Source organism: Nothobranchius furzeri, chromosome 18, assembly GCF_043380555.1.
Source record: "Nothobranchius furzeri strain GRZ-AD chromosome 18, NfurGRZ-RIMD1, whole genome shotgun sequence".
In the NCBI taxonomy this organism is placed as follows: domain Eukaryota; kingdom Metazoa; phylum Chordata; class Actinopteri; order Cyprinodontiformes; family Nothobranchiidae; genus Nothobranchius; species Nothobranchius furzeri.
Window position 1 is genome coordinate 24,914,447 of NC_091758.1, and position 16,730 is coordinate 24,931,176.

At 40.8% G+C, this 16,730-nt stretch overlaps 1 protein-coding gene across 3 annotated transcripts in view; it reads left to right on the top strand.

Moving 5' to 3' along the window:
* Positions 1-13,861, top strand: part of gna11b (guanine nucleotide binding protein (G protein), alpha 11b (Gq class)) — a 48,575-nt gene extending 34,714 nt beyond the window's left edge. The window contains exons 2-8 of one of the 3 annotated variants that reach the window (XM_015969732.3): positions 1,548-1,732; positions 2,050-2,204; positions 4,623-4,751; positions 5,571-5,699; positions 7,150-7,279; positions 7,402-7,555; positions 9,565-13,861. In XM_015969732.3, the coding sequence (XP_015825218.1) occupies positions 1,548-1,732; positions 2,050-2,204; positions 4,623-4,751; positions 5,571-5,699; positions 7,150-7,279; positions 7,402-7,555; positions 9,565-9,755 (1,073 nt within the window). In that variant the 3' untranslated portion in view covers positions 9,756-13,861. The remainder of the gene's footprint in view (positions 1-1,547; positions 1,733-2,049; positions 2,205-4,622; positions 4,752-5,570; positions 5,700-7,149; positions 7,280-7,401; positions 7,556-9,564) is intronic. The other 2 variants (XM_015969735.3, XM_015969734.3) reach the window with 2 other exon arrangements.
* The last annotated feature ends 2,869 nt before the right edge of the window (positions 13,862-16,730 follow it).

The window sequence follows — 16,730 nt, forward strand, 5'->3', positions numbered from 1 at the left end:
GAAGCCTCTCGGATGAGAGGTGAAACGTCTTCAAGCAACTCCAACAAGTCCAGACGCTTTTCTTTCAAAGCTCATTAGACTACACAAATGTTTGCGCGTAAATTCTTCCAAAAATTCGATACACAGCATGATATTGATATAATTTCGCAGGGAAAAAAATCACGATATATTTCCATATCGATATTTTCTTACATCCCTACCGGTGTACATAGCTAGGTCTTTCGTCTACTGCGAAGACAGAAGTGAGCGGCTGTGACAATGGACAGTTTAGCTTTTAAGGTTATTCCCACTCTTACCCTCACACACATCCTGCTGTCTAGCAACCAGTGTTGGCAGTGACCCACTATACGAGCTTGTTTACAATGATTTTAATGATTTTTGACAAAAAATATAAAAATGTTTGTACTGCCAGCTTTTAGTATATGTAAAATTGTAGTGTTAACCCTGGCCCGCCAGACTCATCCTCTGTCTGTTCCACACAGAGGACGAGTCTGGATACTCAGAGAAAACGTGGAAATGATGACTGTATCCCGTGACGCTTTAGCAAAGATGATATCTGGCGACAGCGCAAATTTCTTTTATTTATTTATTTTTTTAAGGAAAGGCTCTTCAAGCTTCTTGTAGTGGTTTTAAAGACACGTCAGAGTCATTTAGAACAGAGGAAAGAGCCGCAGCGAACTCCGCTTCAGACGCCGTCTTCGTTGTTTGTGAGAAACTGATGAGTGGTGCAATGTGTGGCGTATGCTGCTCAGCGCTGATTGGCACGGTTAGAATTCTCAGAGGGTGGGGTTTTTGAATAGGAGTGTTTTCAGGCCATGACTGGCCAGGCTAGGGTTCCCTACCCCAGTCTAGCTGTCATTGTCAATGATTTAAACCTGACCTGGGACAATGTGTAGCACCGGATATGTGATGTCCATCACTCTGAACTAATGTGACACCAAGTTGTTGCTCCTTATCTGTGAAACTGTATGTTTCATATTTTTAATGCAACATTCCCTTGTATAGCTTCTCATGGCTTGGCTCCATTAATAAATGTAGTTTTTATTTATTTACTTTTTTATGTTGTGAAACCTGTATTGGCCTATTTGTGGGGTGTTTTGGCCAAGGAACAAGTGACCCAGCTGTAGAGGAAAAACCAAAGCTACTTTTCTGTTTCCTAAATTTCTCCTGATTCTTTAAACCTAAACTGTCAAAAGCATTTTTCCCAAACGACAAGATTCCAAATGGCTGCCACACATCACTCATTGTTCAGCTTAAAAATAGTTTTAAAATGGTACAAACGAAACTTATGAAACCAAGACGTTGACAAAAACATTTCTGAATGTCCAAGGACTCGTGTGGTTGAAGTAAACGGTAAAGAGTTTGTTTATTTATTTGTTTCTGAACTCTAAAACTGTAAAGAGCTTTATTTTTTTGGTTTCACATCCTCATGCAGAGACTTATTTCCTTTAAGAGTTCTCATCTTTGCATTAAAAACCAGTCAAAAATGATTTGTTTTTGGATGAATGTGTATAACTCTGGTTCTGTTTCCGTGTTTACCTGTTCAGGGACAGGAGAAAGTGGCAAAAGCACCTTTATCAAACAGATGAGGATCATCCATGGAGCTGGCTACTCAGACGAAGACAAGAGGGGCTTCATTCGGCTTGTTTACCAAAACATCTTCACCTCCATGCAGGCCATGATTCGTGCCACGGAAACTCTCAAGATCCCGTACAAATATGAACAGAACCGAGTAAGAATTGACACCCGGAAATCAGAGAAATTATCATATTTTGTGCTGCTTCTGATGGTTAATCACAGCATCTTATATTCTGTTCCAAAGGAATCAGTTAAGTGAATTGATTAAGAATTAAGTAGAGGCAGATCATTTAAGAAGAACCAGTGAAATCCTGATAAGGGCACAAATATAAACAATTTAGTCAACATGTCTGACTGCAGTTCTCATCAGAACCAGCTGTGAATAATGACACTTCTGAGTAGCTTTTTCTTAACTTATTGGGTTGCTAATAAAAGTGGCTCCATCTCCTCTTCTCCCACGTCTCCCTCCAGGCCAATGCCATGGTTGTGAAGGAGGTGGATATTGAGAAGATCAATGGGTTTGACCAGCACTACGTTGCAGCTATTAAAAGCCTGTGGGCCGACCCGGGCATCCAGGAGGCCTATGACCGCCGCAGAGAGTACCAGCTCTCTGACTCCACTAAGTAGTACGTCTGTCCGTTTTACTGCTTGTCTGTCTGTGCAGGGACAAAGGTATGATGTTCATCCAGAATATAAGAATGGTGTATAGTCTGTGCATGGTTATGTCATTTAGTGGCTGTGTTGGTTTGGAAACTTCAATAAGTTTTTATCTTTTTAACAGCAAAAACACTTTGATTTTTGTACAAATCAGACATTTGCAAAAAAAAAAACCTTTAATGGTAACAAATAAGGAAAATCTAGTGACAAGTGATGATGAAAATGTTTGTTTCCAAACCTTTACCCAGCCTTTCATGTGTGCGTGTGCGCGTGCGTGTGTGCGTGTGTGTGTGAAGGATGACTGTAGTGCATGCTGGGTAAAATTGAAGAGAAATTTCACCAAAATATTTTGCAACAACCAAATAACCACTTTTATTTCTCAAGCCTCTGTGGTTTATTTGTTTCCATGTTTCACATTTGACTGAGTTTGTTATTCACAGATTTTAAGGTAAGTAAATCTGTTGTTATTGTCTTGTATTTGCATTAATCTGTGTGCTGTTACTGCTCTGGTGGGGTAGTACAGAAGTAAAGGCTACTAATTTTCATTAAAACTTAAAAGGCACTTGTGTAGTCCTAATTATCAAAATAATGCAACATTTTCCAGTCAATAAAACATCAGAGGAAATGTTCATGCAGACTTTGAGCCCACGTTGAGTAAATGTATTGCTGTCTGTGTGCCTGTGCAGGAAAACATTTATCTTATTTAAGAAGCTTTACTCCATCCTGATTTAAGTAGATTTAAATGTTAACTGCTCAACGAATAACATTCAAATCAAACTAAAAGCATATATAATACTTATAGTATCATGTAATAGAGCTCCGGCAGTTGACGTCACTTCTCCCGGCATGCAGCAGTTCAAATCAAAACGGCGCCATCTTGGCAGGCAGAAGGCCGCAGCTGGGCTATTTGTTTTTGTCAGAAAACTCAATCAAACGGGAAATACGGTAGATTCCTGTTGTGCCCCAGGATGCAGAACAGATGCAGACAAGATGAGGAAAGAGCCTTCTACAGGATTCCCCAAGATCCGGAACGCCGCAAACGTTGGATCATTGTAATAAAACACGCTAGCCTCCAGGCTAAAATGAAGCTGTGGGATCCCGAGAGTAACGTTTCCTCAACTGTGTGTGGTATTTATTTTAAACGTGTTTATTACGATTCTTAGTGGGCTTCCTAAACTTATTTTGGCGTGGCTTTTTCTGTCTTACTACTCATAGCAACAAGTAAACATCACGTAAAACGTTGCCTCGTGATTTCTGCGTGCTACCGTTTACGTGTTTTATGATCACAGCAAGTAACCAGCTAAGCTGTATTTAATTTTAAGCAATGGTTGATCACTTGTCAGATCACACATAAAAAGCACCTTGGATTGCTATTATCTGTCTCAACGAGTCAGATGTCAGACAGATCCTGAGATGCTCCTGCCTGACATATTTATTTTATTCACAGAAAAAAATCAAACTAGTGATTTCTCTCGGCGTTCAGTTTATACATTCAAACAGCACAGCACTCTATTTAAACTACTTGCATGTAAATCTATGTTATTTGTCCATCCATCCATTTTCATCCGCTTATCCGGAGTCGGGTTGCGGGGACAGCAGCTTAAGTCGAGAGGCCCAGACTTCCCTCTCCCCAGCCACTTGGGCCAGCTCCTCCGGGGAAATCCCAAGGCGTTCCCTGGCCAGGTCCGGTAAGAAGTCCTCCGACAGCTTCTGGCGTATTTAAAAAGTATCCCAGGGGCATGGTAAGGGTCTGAGATGTTTAATATATTTAATTTCTGAATATATAAAACAATTTCTTCGGTTTTAAAGTGTGAAGTAAACTCCGACAAAGTAAAATCCAAGCCGACCCCGTTCATTTTGTTTACCTATGTTGCCTGCCAACATGGCGTCTACTCTCAGAGAGTCACGTGACGTCCTGAGCTCTGTATTTGGTATTTTAAACTAAATCTGAAACGTCTGTTTGATATTTACGTTTTAATTTTTAAATGAATACTAGAAATTCGATTTTTTTCGATGTTGTAGATGACTCTTTATACAAGAGTTTTAAAGAGGCAACATTTTATTTTTTGCTCTTAAAAAATGTTAGTTTACTATTAAAAAATAGAAATAGTTATAATCAACTAATTGATCATTTAGACAAAGTAATTTCTTCTCTGTAACAGTTGGTGACCAGAAATCATTTTACATCAGTCAGAATATTTCAACAAACATGTGACCTCAAGCTAAAGCACCCCCTGGCTGCACTCTAGCTGCACTGCAGTTAAATTGTGCTTCAAGTCTGATTGTGTGTGCGTGCTTGTAATGGTGTGTCTGAGGGAGAAAGAGAGAGAGAGTATTGAATTTGTCTTCATTTCAGCCTTATCCACACTGTTCATGTTTATCTCCAGTTACCTTAGCGATATAAACCGTGTGACCGCGGAGGGATACGTTCCCACCCAGCAGGATGTGCTGAGGGTCCGCGTTCCCACCACGGGTATAATAGAGTACCCGTTTGACCTGGAGAACGTCATCTTCAGGTACCGCTCTAAGCACCAGGAGTGCAGCAACACCACGAGTAGGCGACATAAACCACTGATGGTTCAGAAACCAGCAGCCTCAAGGGGGAGGGGCCTCTTGAGGAGCCTGCTTTTTGCCATGGCAACACAAATCTTCTAACTGCTTCAAATTCTGATTCTGACTCGACTGAGTTGTCATAAATGGATAAATGAAAATGAGGCCTTTAATCAGATCAAATGTCAGTGGTTTGTGTTTATGACCGTGTTGGCCTGGGGCCAGATGTGCTGCACTGGAGCGGGGGGGTGGGGGGCAGCAAGTGAACACCAGAGAAAGGAGGATTAGGCAAAGACCTCAAGGATACTTCAGGATTGCTTTATTCCTTCGATCATTTAAAGTTTTCCATTTCAAATTACAAGTAGAGGACGTTGTGCTTCCTTTGATCCTTGATGTCAGATGTGTCTGGTCCTCCTTTATCTGAGAGGAGCGCTGATGTTTTTGCTGCTGATGCCACTTCACTGTCTGCACCACATCCATCCATTAATGGACCTTCGTTTTATGAGTTTCTGCTTAAAACAAAGCAGCAGTTCATGGCAAATCCCAATAAGCCTCCACAGCGTTATGTTATGGGTTCATGCAGACAGCGTTGGTGGCTCACACTAACACCTTTTTTGTTTCTGTAGCTCTTCTGTGGAACTTCTTCTGAAGGACACATCATTGTTTTCCTGGAATTGCATCGGGTTGCTATAATTTCCGGTCATGCTTTATATAACTGTTTTCCTGTCTTTTTCCCCTCTCTCTCTTTTTTTATTTCCACTTATTTCCTGACCACCTCCCTGTAGTTATCTTTCGGATCTGGATCGTATTGTCGATCCCAACTATCTTCCCACTCAGCAGGACGTACTCAGAGTGCGCATACCCACTACAGGAATCATAGAGTACCCCTTCGACTTGCAGAGCATCATTTTCAGGTAGAGCGATGCCTGTTCTGACTTCATCCATTTATTTTTTGTTTTCAACTTAATCAACTCATGATTTTCGTCCCCACCTGAGCTGAACCATCTCCTAATCCCTCATTATGAAAACTACTTATTTGTCTACATTTCTGAATGTTTTCTTGCAATAAAAAGAATAAATTTCCATTAAACACTTACCTGCTGCCTTTTAGGACAATTAGTGCCCAAACACAAATGAACACCAAGTCCTACATTCTGGTGCCCGGTTGGTCTCTAAGTGGGTCACCTCCTCTTTTCTCCTCCTATCCTCCCCGGCTGACACAAGAAACGAGGTCACCCTCTCCGTTGTGGAGGAATGTTATTTTGGGCAGCAGGTCCTGCAGGGCCTATTGGCCCAGGGTCTCTGTGGACCACGGTGGACTGGGCCACCACCAGGGGGCAGCATTGCATTGTGCAATTGAGCTGATTGTGTTCAGTCCGACATCCCTTTAATGTGGAAGAAAAGAAGAATTCACAGAAAACGAGCCTTTTAATTGCTCCCATTTTATTAATTATCTGCTTTGCTGAAAAAGTTTTGTGACTGCAGAGTTCTCACGGAATCCTTTTGTCACAAACGGAGACATAATGAGACTGGGACCTGAAGTCCCAGATATGGAGGAGGAGGAGGGACGTTGTCAAGGAGAGGCTTTTTGAAACCCTCTTATGCAAGTTTGCATGTCAGCTTGTTCATCAGTGATTGACACCCTGCTTAATGCATGCTCTCTAATCAGACTACTAAGATTTGACTTCTTCTGTCTTTCACCAGTTTGTCCCTCTGTCCCCTGTCTGTCCTCCCGCTGTTCCGTGTCCCACTTTTCAGCTCCTCTTTTGTTTCATGTCGCTCCCGTTTCCCTCATTCATCTCAAAGTGTTTTTGCCCTCTTAAGGGAAAACAGACAAATCTGTGCACGTTGACCTTCACTTTCAGCACACACACACACAGAGAATGATTAGGGTGAGATGAGCTTACACTTTTTTTACATTTCTATATTTTCTTGTTAATTAAGCTCAACTCGGGTGATTTTGACTGTTAAATATAGATTCTGGTTTGGTTTTGGATTATTTTTCCTCCATCCGACTGAAAGTTTGAAGTGAATTTAATGAAATAGTAAAAGGGAATTTGAATCCATCAAGACTTATTTTAGCTAAGCAGGACTGAACCATTTAGAACATTAAATAAAAATGTTGTAGGGAATTTCCATATTGAAGTTGGACCATTTAAGACATGGTATGATTATTTCTAGGATAAAAATCCACAAAGTGTAGCTAAATTGTTATAAAGTTATTAATCTAGATGGATTCAAAACTTTTGTCCAAACAGCAAAAATAACCGATGCTCATCACTATTTTGTAACTTTTTGAATGTTATTCAGCACAATTAAAGCTACCCAGGCCTTTATTCCAACGTGTCTAAATTTCACCACCAGGATGGTGGATGTAGGGGGTCAGAGGTCAGAGAGGAGAAAGTGGATTCACTGCTTTGAGAACGTCACCTCCATTATGTTTCTGGTGGCCCTGAGTGAGTATGACCAGGTCCTGGTGGAGTCCGACAACGAGGTGAGTGAAGAATAAACCTGAATTAGCTGAGTAAGAAGATCTTGCTCAGAGTTTATTGCTCCAGCAGCAGCAAACAGATGCTTTCTGCATATTGAAGTGTCCTTCCTTTCTTCTCACATCAGAACCGTATGGAGGAGAGCAAGGCTCTCTTCAGAACCATCATCACCTACCCCTGGTTTCAAAACTCCTCTGTCATCCTCTTCCTCAACAAGAAGGACCTGTTGGAGGAGAAGATCTCCTACTCGCACCTGGTGGATTACTTTCCTGAGTTTGATGGTGGGTTAGTTAATGTTTTGTGTTCTGAATAATCAGTTAACTCACCTCAAGCTCTGTTTGTATAGAGCCTTTCACAGAAATGCACTTCACAAGGCGCTTCACGGTAGGGAAGGATAGAACATCAAACATAAATCTGCAGTAAAACAGAGGTAAAAACAGACACATCTTTATTCCTTTCATAAAAAGACAACAAACTGCAGGAATGGAGGTGAACCATGAGGTGAAGTGGTAAGAAACATCACCAAACTGGTGGATCACTTGTCCCAGTGGTAGGTTGTACAATGAAAACAATATGGTACCCAAAACATACCCTTGTGGGACTCCACAAGTCATGGGCCCAGAAAAACTGGTTTACCAGACCACTGAAACTCCTGTCATTTAGATAGGATGCAACTACGTCTATCACAGTACCAGCCCCCCCAATGCTCTTTAGGACTGTTGATCAGCACATGATGGTCAATGGTATCAACAGCTGAGGAGAGATCCAACAGGACCAGAGCTGTAAACACTCGCCAGGGCTGTCTCTGTTGAGTGGTGCTTTCACAACCCTGACTGGAATTTATCCAGCATGTTCACACTTCCTGGGTGAGATGTCAGTTGTTCAACCACAATTTTATCCAAAGTTTTAGACATGATGAGCAGTTTTGAGATAGAGCTGAAGTTACTCGGGTCAGGTGGATTCGAACCAAATGTTTTTAAGGGAAAAAAAGAAAACACACCTGTTAACTCATTCACGGCCAGCCGAAATGTCCTTTGCTGCCAGCGTTTTTACCGTTTTTACCGGGGTTTTTTTAAGAGTCACAGAACGTTGCACACTATGATGTCAACGCCAAAAATACCAAAACAAAGAGGAGACTCACCACTTACATCAGGAAGAATCTGCACATTTCGAGCTTTATTTGTTCTTTCATAATCCGTTGTGGAATTGTGATCGGCAGAAGCTTTTCTGCTTCGCGCCTCACTTTTTTTACAGCAGCGGCCCAAAACAATCCCAACACATGGATTTTCTGCTTCCTGATCACGTGACATGTGACGTACGCAGATGAAGATCGGCTTTAGAGCTGGGATGTTTGTTCTGACGGTGCGGGGGCTCGTTCCGACGCCCACACAGGGGAAAAAATGCAATGAATGAGTTAAAGGGGTGATGTGTAAGAAATAATTAGAAAATGTGGTGTTAATTTAAACCTAAAACATGGAAAATCTCATAAAAATAAAAGGAAATTTTAACTCCAGGATTCAGGTTTTAGGTTTACCAGTTAAACGTTTTACTGAGATGATCAGAAGATGAAGAGTTTATGAAACTTGGAGAATGTCCATGTAAATGTACCATTTGGTCTCATGGGATTTTTAGGATTTAGGAAATAAGTTTCTTAAAATTCTGAGAAAACAAGTTTCTTTTGTAAACTTATTTTTCTTTGAGTTTATCAACTAAAAATGTCAGAAATGATCACTTTAATGTTTGCTAATTCATGTCTTTAGTGTGGAAAATGTACTTTTGGCAAATTAAAGTCTTTACCACATAAATGAATATAAAATGTTTTCATATGAGACATTAGAATTTTCTCCTCCAGTTTCTTCCTTTTTATTTTCTGATTCTTCTTCTGCTGTGTTTCACAACACGTGGCCTCAACCATCTGAACTGGGGTTTTGCCATCTTAGGCAGAAAGGATCCGTCTGACTGAGCAGATAAATGACTTGTACCTATATTATAGTAATATATACTTTATCACATCCAAGCGTTCTTTCATGATGAGTTAATGATATATGGTGCAGCAATATTTATATCTGTTTATTCTGCTTTTATCTGAAGTTATTTACAGTTGTAACTGAACATGCATGTTTTATGAGCGCCAGGAAGAGAAAAAGGGTGTTTTTGTCTTAATTAAAATAAAAAGTCAAACTCAGAGCAGTTCTGAGAATCCTTCGAACCGATAGGAGGAATCTCAACCTGACCCAGACTGTGTCTGAAGAGTTGTTCCCATGTTAACAGCTTTGTGTCCATGTTTCAGGTCCACAGAGAGATGCCCAGGCAGCGCGGGAGTTCATCCTCAAAATGTTTGTGGACTTGAACCCGGACAGCGACAAGATCATCTACTCTCACTTCACTTGTGCCACGGACACTGAGAACATCCGCTTCGTGTTTGCAGCTGTCAAAGACACCATCCTACAGCTCAATCTAAAAGAGTACAACCTGGTGTGAGGGCTCACTTACGATGCACACCTCCTCTCCCATTGCACAAAGGCACGCCTCTCTGGGAGCGCGCCGCCAACTCCACACGCATCACGCAGCACACTACTCCGGCTGTCCCGCGCCACCACACACAAACAGAACTCCTGCTTTTTTTTTTTCTAGTTCTTTTTCAGTACGTTGTATTTACAGACACCCCATGCCCCCTCGTTTACCAAAGCCTCGTCCGTCTCCTCCTCTTCCTCCTTCTCTCGGCAGCTTGTTGTGTCAGAGTCTTCAGCCCCTCACAAAGCTGCGGCGTGTGTCAGATTTGGTCTCGGCTGCTGGCTCTTTCACATTTCTCCTGGCAAACCAACCTTTTCACACAGGCTTAACAGTGACTGGAAGGGTTTCTGTGGCATTTGTATCTATTTGGGGCAGCTTTTACCGGCGACAAGTTCAGTTTTGGTGAATATTCAAACCCCATGACGCCCCAGAGAGTCGACCCCATTGTCTCTTTTTCTGCCTGAGTGGAAGGAACTGAGCTTCATCGCCCAAGGACCAGCGGTGCTGATCAGAGATGCTTCAGAGTGACCAGGCCAGGATGTAATGTCAGACACTAAAGGGACGGAGCTGAGGATTCAGTCTCCACCTCACATCTGTGAATGTACCCTCGATGTGAGCCCCCCAATAAGTTAACCCACAAATGTATATCATGAAGTAAACGCTAAAGGTGTACGAGGGCGTGAGAAAATTCATGAAAATCAATTTTGAGATTTATTTTAGTCCATATTTGGTGATAAAAAGTTGTGGAGATAACAAATTGAGAGAAAATTGATACAAATCTGCAAAACAAGCAGCTCTAAATTCCCTTCAAAGTTTGCGTTAATCACACGCTTCCCTTCCTCCAGATGTTTTCTGTATAGATTTACAGGGACAATCTTCCACTCGGCTACATCTGGTTCCTCTGCACTCCGTGCAAAATCAGGCGTGGCTGTCGATGGTCAGCGCCCCAGTCTGTGGATGCGGAGGGGAGCGTGATGTCGTCGGAGGGGCTTAATCGAGACTAATCTGTAAATTGAAAAACAAATCATCATCTCTGACGACGTCACGCTAGCATCACCCTGCCGTCCAATCAGACGCACTTCCTGATGCGACACTGTCATCCTATTTCGTCAGGGTGTGCTTCTGCTGCTTTTATTTTTTATTTTTGTCACGTTTAATTACTAAAGATATTGAGTAATATGAGGAAAAGGGGGGTTGAGCCTTTCACAGAAAACACTTAAGAAGTCTTCAAATGTTTAAGTATATTTGTACTACATCTAAACACAAAACACTTCTGTACAAAAGCGTTCTATGGTACACCATCTTTGGTTTGAAATACTAAAAAGAGAACGAGTCGGCTTTCATTAGATTTACAGTTTTCTCCATTGAATCTATGGTAGTATTGATACTGTGATTGTGGGATTGGTTCAGAGCACCACATCACTCTGTTCCCAGAGTCCAAACAGCCAGGACCGGTTCACAAATCTCCACAGTAAGGTGATTTTAAGAGTAATTAAAGAATTTTTTTTCTATTTATATAATTTATGAACCAGGATGAAGGTGTTGATAATTTGACTGCATGTGCTTCTGTCATGTTGAAGGGCCTCTTCTTTCATGGCAGGGCCTACTTGAGTCTGAACTGCTGTAAAAAAACAACAAGAAAAAATAACAAAACAAAAAAAAAACTTAAAAAAATAATCTGAATGTCTGGTATAATAAGAACTTTATCTCTGCTTTCTATTTCTTAGACATTTCCAGTTGTACTTTTCCATCACATTTCCATTCATCACATTTGTTTTTGTTAGGAGTCCTCGCTCTTTATTTTTATTTTTTTAGATATTTCTAAATCACATTTCTCCCGTTGGGTTATAGATGCAGCGCTGTAATACATGCCTAGAAAACTGTACAGTACAAACATAGGTGGACTTTCTTTTTTTTTTTTTTTTTTTACCGGTGATTGAAGACCCTCTGGTCGATGCTTGCTGTTTGTAACTTAACACTAAAATTTAAAAAAGTTACTTTTATTTTCCAACATTTTATTGCTTGCTTTGAATAGTGCCAGTGAAGTGCAGATATATATATATTTTTTGGTCTCATATGTGACCTTTTCTACCGATGATTTACCCTTCATCCTCATTAAGGGCTATCATAGTGCATCCGACAGCAGGGAGTGGAGTTCAGGACCATGGTGAACCAAGTCATCCACTAGAATACTCGTGTAAAGAGATTAACAGTATAGGCAGGGTGTTAGGACAAATGTAAGGTGTGTGTGTGTGTGTGTGCGCAGACAGTTTACAAACACTAAAAAAAGTTTTCTTCAAGTATTTCTTTAGATCCTTTGGATTGTCGCTAATTTCCACTACATTTAGTTCTTTTTTTTTTTACATTAATTTCAGTGTTACCTGTAATAATTTGTGGTCTAGATGCACCAAACAGTAAAACTACCAGTATTGCACATTTCCCCAAGTATTTGAGCTCTGGCCAAGAAGTCGTTCTAAGCCGTCCTGGTGGGTTTTTTGTATATTTTAACCTAAATGAATTTCAGCTCTTGTGACATTTTGGGATTCTATATAAAGTTAAAATTGCCATCGTTGAAATAAACTGCATTACATATTCTGGTTTTGTCTGATGTTTCTTGAAATATTATGTGGATTAAAAATAAAAAATAGCCGATAAATGACACTGATTTTTTTTCTAACAGTTTTCTCTATCTGACAAATATAAGATACGCTTAAATTAAATAATCTTTTAACGATGCATAAGACAATTCAGAGACCTTAAAAATGATTATCTTTTCTTTCCTGCTTTGTGATTGGCTTAGTGTGCTCTAGAATGGCCAACCGTCTTGAGAGCAAGATTCCACTAAATGCCGAAATAAAGCCTCATCGGTCGAATTTCTAGCCTCTGCTATAAGAACAAATACCTTAAAATGGGAAGCCAATCACAATTGAAATGTATGTAGGTTAAGATGTATAAAAAGCACCAGTATGCTGTTACTGCCACCTTATCTGAGAATTACACTAACTGCTTGCTGATGGAAGAGGATCAGAATGCCAGTGCTCAGACCCAAGTGTTTATCAGTAATAATTTTTCTGTATTGAGTGCAGCTCACTTAACGGTGTCAAAGCATGTGTTCATTAACAAATTTGACTACAAATCTGGCACGTGTTGAAAGGCTATGTGTGCGAGTGTGTGTGTGTGTGCGTGCGTGTGTTAGCATCTCAGTGTTGTGCAGTTTGGTTCTTATCTGAGCAGAAATTCAGAAATGCTGTCCCCTTGCCTGTTATTAGCTTTATTGGTTTTCCAATTATCACCATTGCCTCGAATAAACACGTTCTTCGCGTCCCCTTCCTGCGAGCTTGTTAAACTAATTGGGATCCAGCCGATCTCAGACATCAGTGTGGAGTTGGTCGACACTCATATTAAAGCGTAATATTTCCGTGCAGAACACTACCAGAACACTGTTAAGATCACTTGATTAATTTTTCCTCACGATAATGAAACCTGACGGTCAATCATTAGTGGTGTGCATAAAAATGCTTGTTTTTGGTCTTTATTTTGTATGTAAACCAAAATGTAAACCATGTATTATACTGAGTGTGCCAACCCCATTCCCTAGAGCCAGGCTCTCTCTAAGTGCCAATGCTGTGGTCATTATCAAAGGGACCACCATTTGAGAAGCCCCCCAACACACACTCCTTTTTAAATCACGTCACACACTAAAAGCAAAGATGATCTAGCACAGAAAGATTTAATTCTGTATTTAAAATTGAATTTTAATGCTAATCTGCTCTTTTTTTTAATATAAACTGTAATAACTGCATGTGATGTTTTATTTTGTCAGAAGTGAGGGCTTGGATGTTTTCATTGAAGTAGAGCCCTTAACGAAGGGCCTTCAGTTTGTTGTTATCGATGTATATTGATTTACATAACTTGCCATATTTTTTATGTGTTTCATGTATTTGTTTCAACCACTGTTGCCTGATCCTCATTCAAACATGAACATGACTTATGATCGTTGCCGCCTTCTAAGAGAGAAACATAATGACAAGGTATCTGTTTTAAATTGAAATAAAATTGTTCCTATACTTGCAGATTGTGTGTGTGAGTTTCATGATCCTCTGTGGACAAGCAAAACTGACAAGGTTTTACTTGATGCATTGAACAGACTTGGGTCTTTGTGTTTAGTTTGGACATTTTTATGCATTCAGTCCTCCAGAGACCAGGGGTTGGCGTGGCCATGTCATGCCCTTCGGGAATGCATCGACATGTCTAAAGAAAATTAGTAACGGTATCATTTCAAATATTCATTAAAAATCACCTTTCATTGCTGTATCCACAAAATCCAAGAGAAGGTCAGGCGGCAACCAATTTGGTCGAAAATGAAAACTAACATATGCCATCTCCAGCACTGCTTTAAAGTCAGAACTCTGCAGATAAGTCCTGCCTGCTCATTCACTCAGTTAAACCTCCAAAATGAATTACAACTAAATGTGTTCACAAACCAAATACTTGAAAATTGATGAGCAAGAATTCAACACTTTTTTTTTTAAACTCACCTATGGTCACGAGCTTTTGGGTAGCGATCGAAAAAATGATACTGTGGATCAGGGGTGCCCAATCCTGGTCCTGGAGGGCCAGTATCCAGCGGGTTTTGTGTTTTTTCTGCTCCAACACACTTGATTAACTGGTTGAATCATCTGTGCAGCATCTCATCAGGCTCTGCAGAAGCCTGTTAATCACCTGCTGATTGAAAGCAGGTGTGCTGAACCAGAGTTAAAACTAAAACGTGCTGGGTACCGGCCCTCGAGGACCAGGATTGGGCACCCCTGCGTGCACAGCAGCCAAAATGAGTTTTCTTTGCAGGGTTTCTGGGTTCTCCCTTAGAAATAGGGTGAGAAGGTCATCCGGGAGGGGCTTGGAGTAGATCCGCTGCTCCTCCACATCGACTGGAGTTGCCCGCACATCTGGTTGGGGCTCCTCCCTTGGCAGGTTATGCATGCCCAAATAGTAGGAGACCTAAAGGAAAAACCAGGACATTGTAGCATTAAATATGTTCTGCTCAAGGTGTAACATGTTGCGTTTGTAGGTCCAACAACAGTTGGGGTTGCTGCAGTGGACAAGGTGCTGCGGGAGCTGTCTTCCGATTCCGAACTTAGCTTTCAGCCTGTGACTTACACGTGGACCTCTGCCAACTGTTATTTTCCTAACTATAGGTTTGAATGTCACTCGGATTGGCGTACGCCCTCTTCCGTCACTTCTCTGCACATTTGACCCCCATGGGGGCCTCGCTCCATGGTTTGGGACGATTGGACGATGCTCTGAAGCCCATGAACTGAACTGGACCTCCGGTGTCTCCACCACCACCTTGAGTAATGAACTCAGGATCAGACCTCATCCTCTCTTTCTCCATCTCTATCTTATGTTTCATAGATGGTTAAATTATGGAAGTTAAATACTGACGTTAATTTGACTTGTTGTATATCTTTTATACTTTTTCATATTATTGGTATTGTGATTTGCTACTTTAAGTGCAGTGCATCATCACTCAATAACTTAATTATTCAGTGATATAAATGTTTTGACTACTGCATTTTTGGATTTACGGTAGGGTTGTTTAGTGTTTCTTACATTTCATTACACCATCAGTTTAGTTGGAGTTACTGTGTCCTGACTGTGTGTCTAACAATGTCCTAGGCTCCGCCAGATGTCCACACTGTTCGAGAGGACATCACTGCTAATCATCGTCCTGCCAACTACTTCTGTAGACTGTCCTGCTGATCTTTAAAAGTCCCATTATTCTCCGGGGCTCCTGTACTCCTGCTTATCACCATAGTTCCAGCATGCTTCTCCACATTAAGAAAGTCATGTACATGCCAAAGGTCATCAGGCATTACATGACTTTCTTTAGGCTACAACATGCTGGATGGATTTTATTTCACGGCTGGCCCGGGAATGCCTTAGAATTAGGATTCCCCTGGAGGAGCGGGCCCAAGTGGCTGGGGAGAAGGAAGTCTGGGCCTCTTTGCTTAGGCTGCTGCTGCCCCTGTGACCTGACCCCAGATAAGTGGAGGAAGATGGATGGCAGCCAGAATAGGCTAGGAAGCCAAAAGTACAGGGAACTTGTGTTCTCTAAGCTCAAACCTCCAATTTGTGAGGCTCCTCACCTTTCCTATGAGCGGTATCACCTAGCCCTAACAAACATCTGTCATTTAATACATTTGATACTACGATGACAAACATGTACATAAACGCACAATTTCTATACTGAAGCAATGCTTCATTTAATAGAGACCACAATGAATTATTTAACATACAAAATAGGTATTTCTACACATTAAGTAGAGAAGGAAATGATTTATTATAAATCACAGCTCAGTAGAAGTTAGGTTGACTAGTATTATAACCCACTACTCACCGTCATATTTTGCAGTGAACTGCAAAAAATATTTTATAAAAATAATGTCTTCTCACCCTAAAAATTATATTATACACACACACACACACACACACACACACACACACACACACACACACACACATATATATGTGTGTGTGTGTGTGTGTGTGTGTGTGTGTATATATATATATATGTGTGTGTGTGTGTGTGTGTTTCATTTTATTTCTTTTTCTAAATGAATGTTCTACAAATATTTTCACATTGGCAAATAACATTTGGCAAATGTAAAAGGCTGGAGGTGTGGACACATTCCATCTTTGACGTTTGACTGAAATTTGACCTTGAGAGGAAGAAAGAGCTCCCAATGATTACACATTTCCAGTTTTGTCTAAAACATCTATTACTAATAGGACCAAACTGTGGATTTTTACTTTACTTACTTATTTTACCTGGAGATTGTGATACATGCTTTGTATTTTCAAGGCTTGACTACTGTAATTACCTATACGCCGGACTGAATCAGTCAGCTGTTTCTAGGCTCCAAATGGTCTAAAACGTTGCAG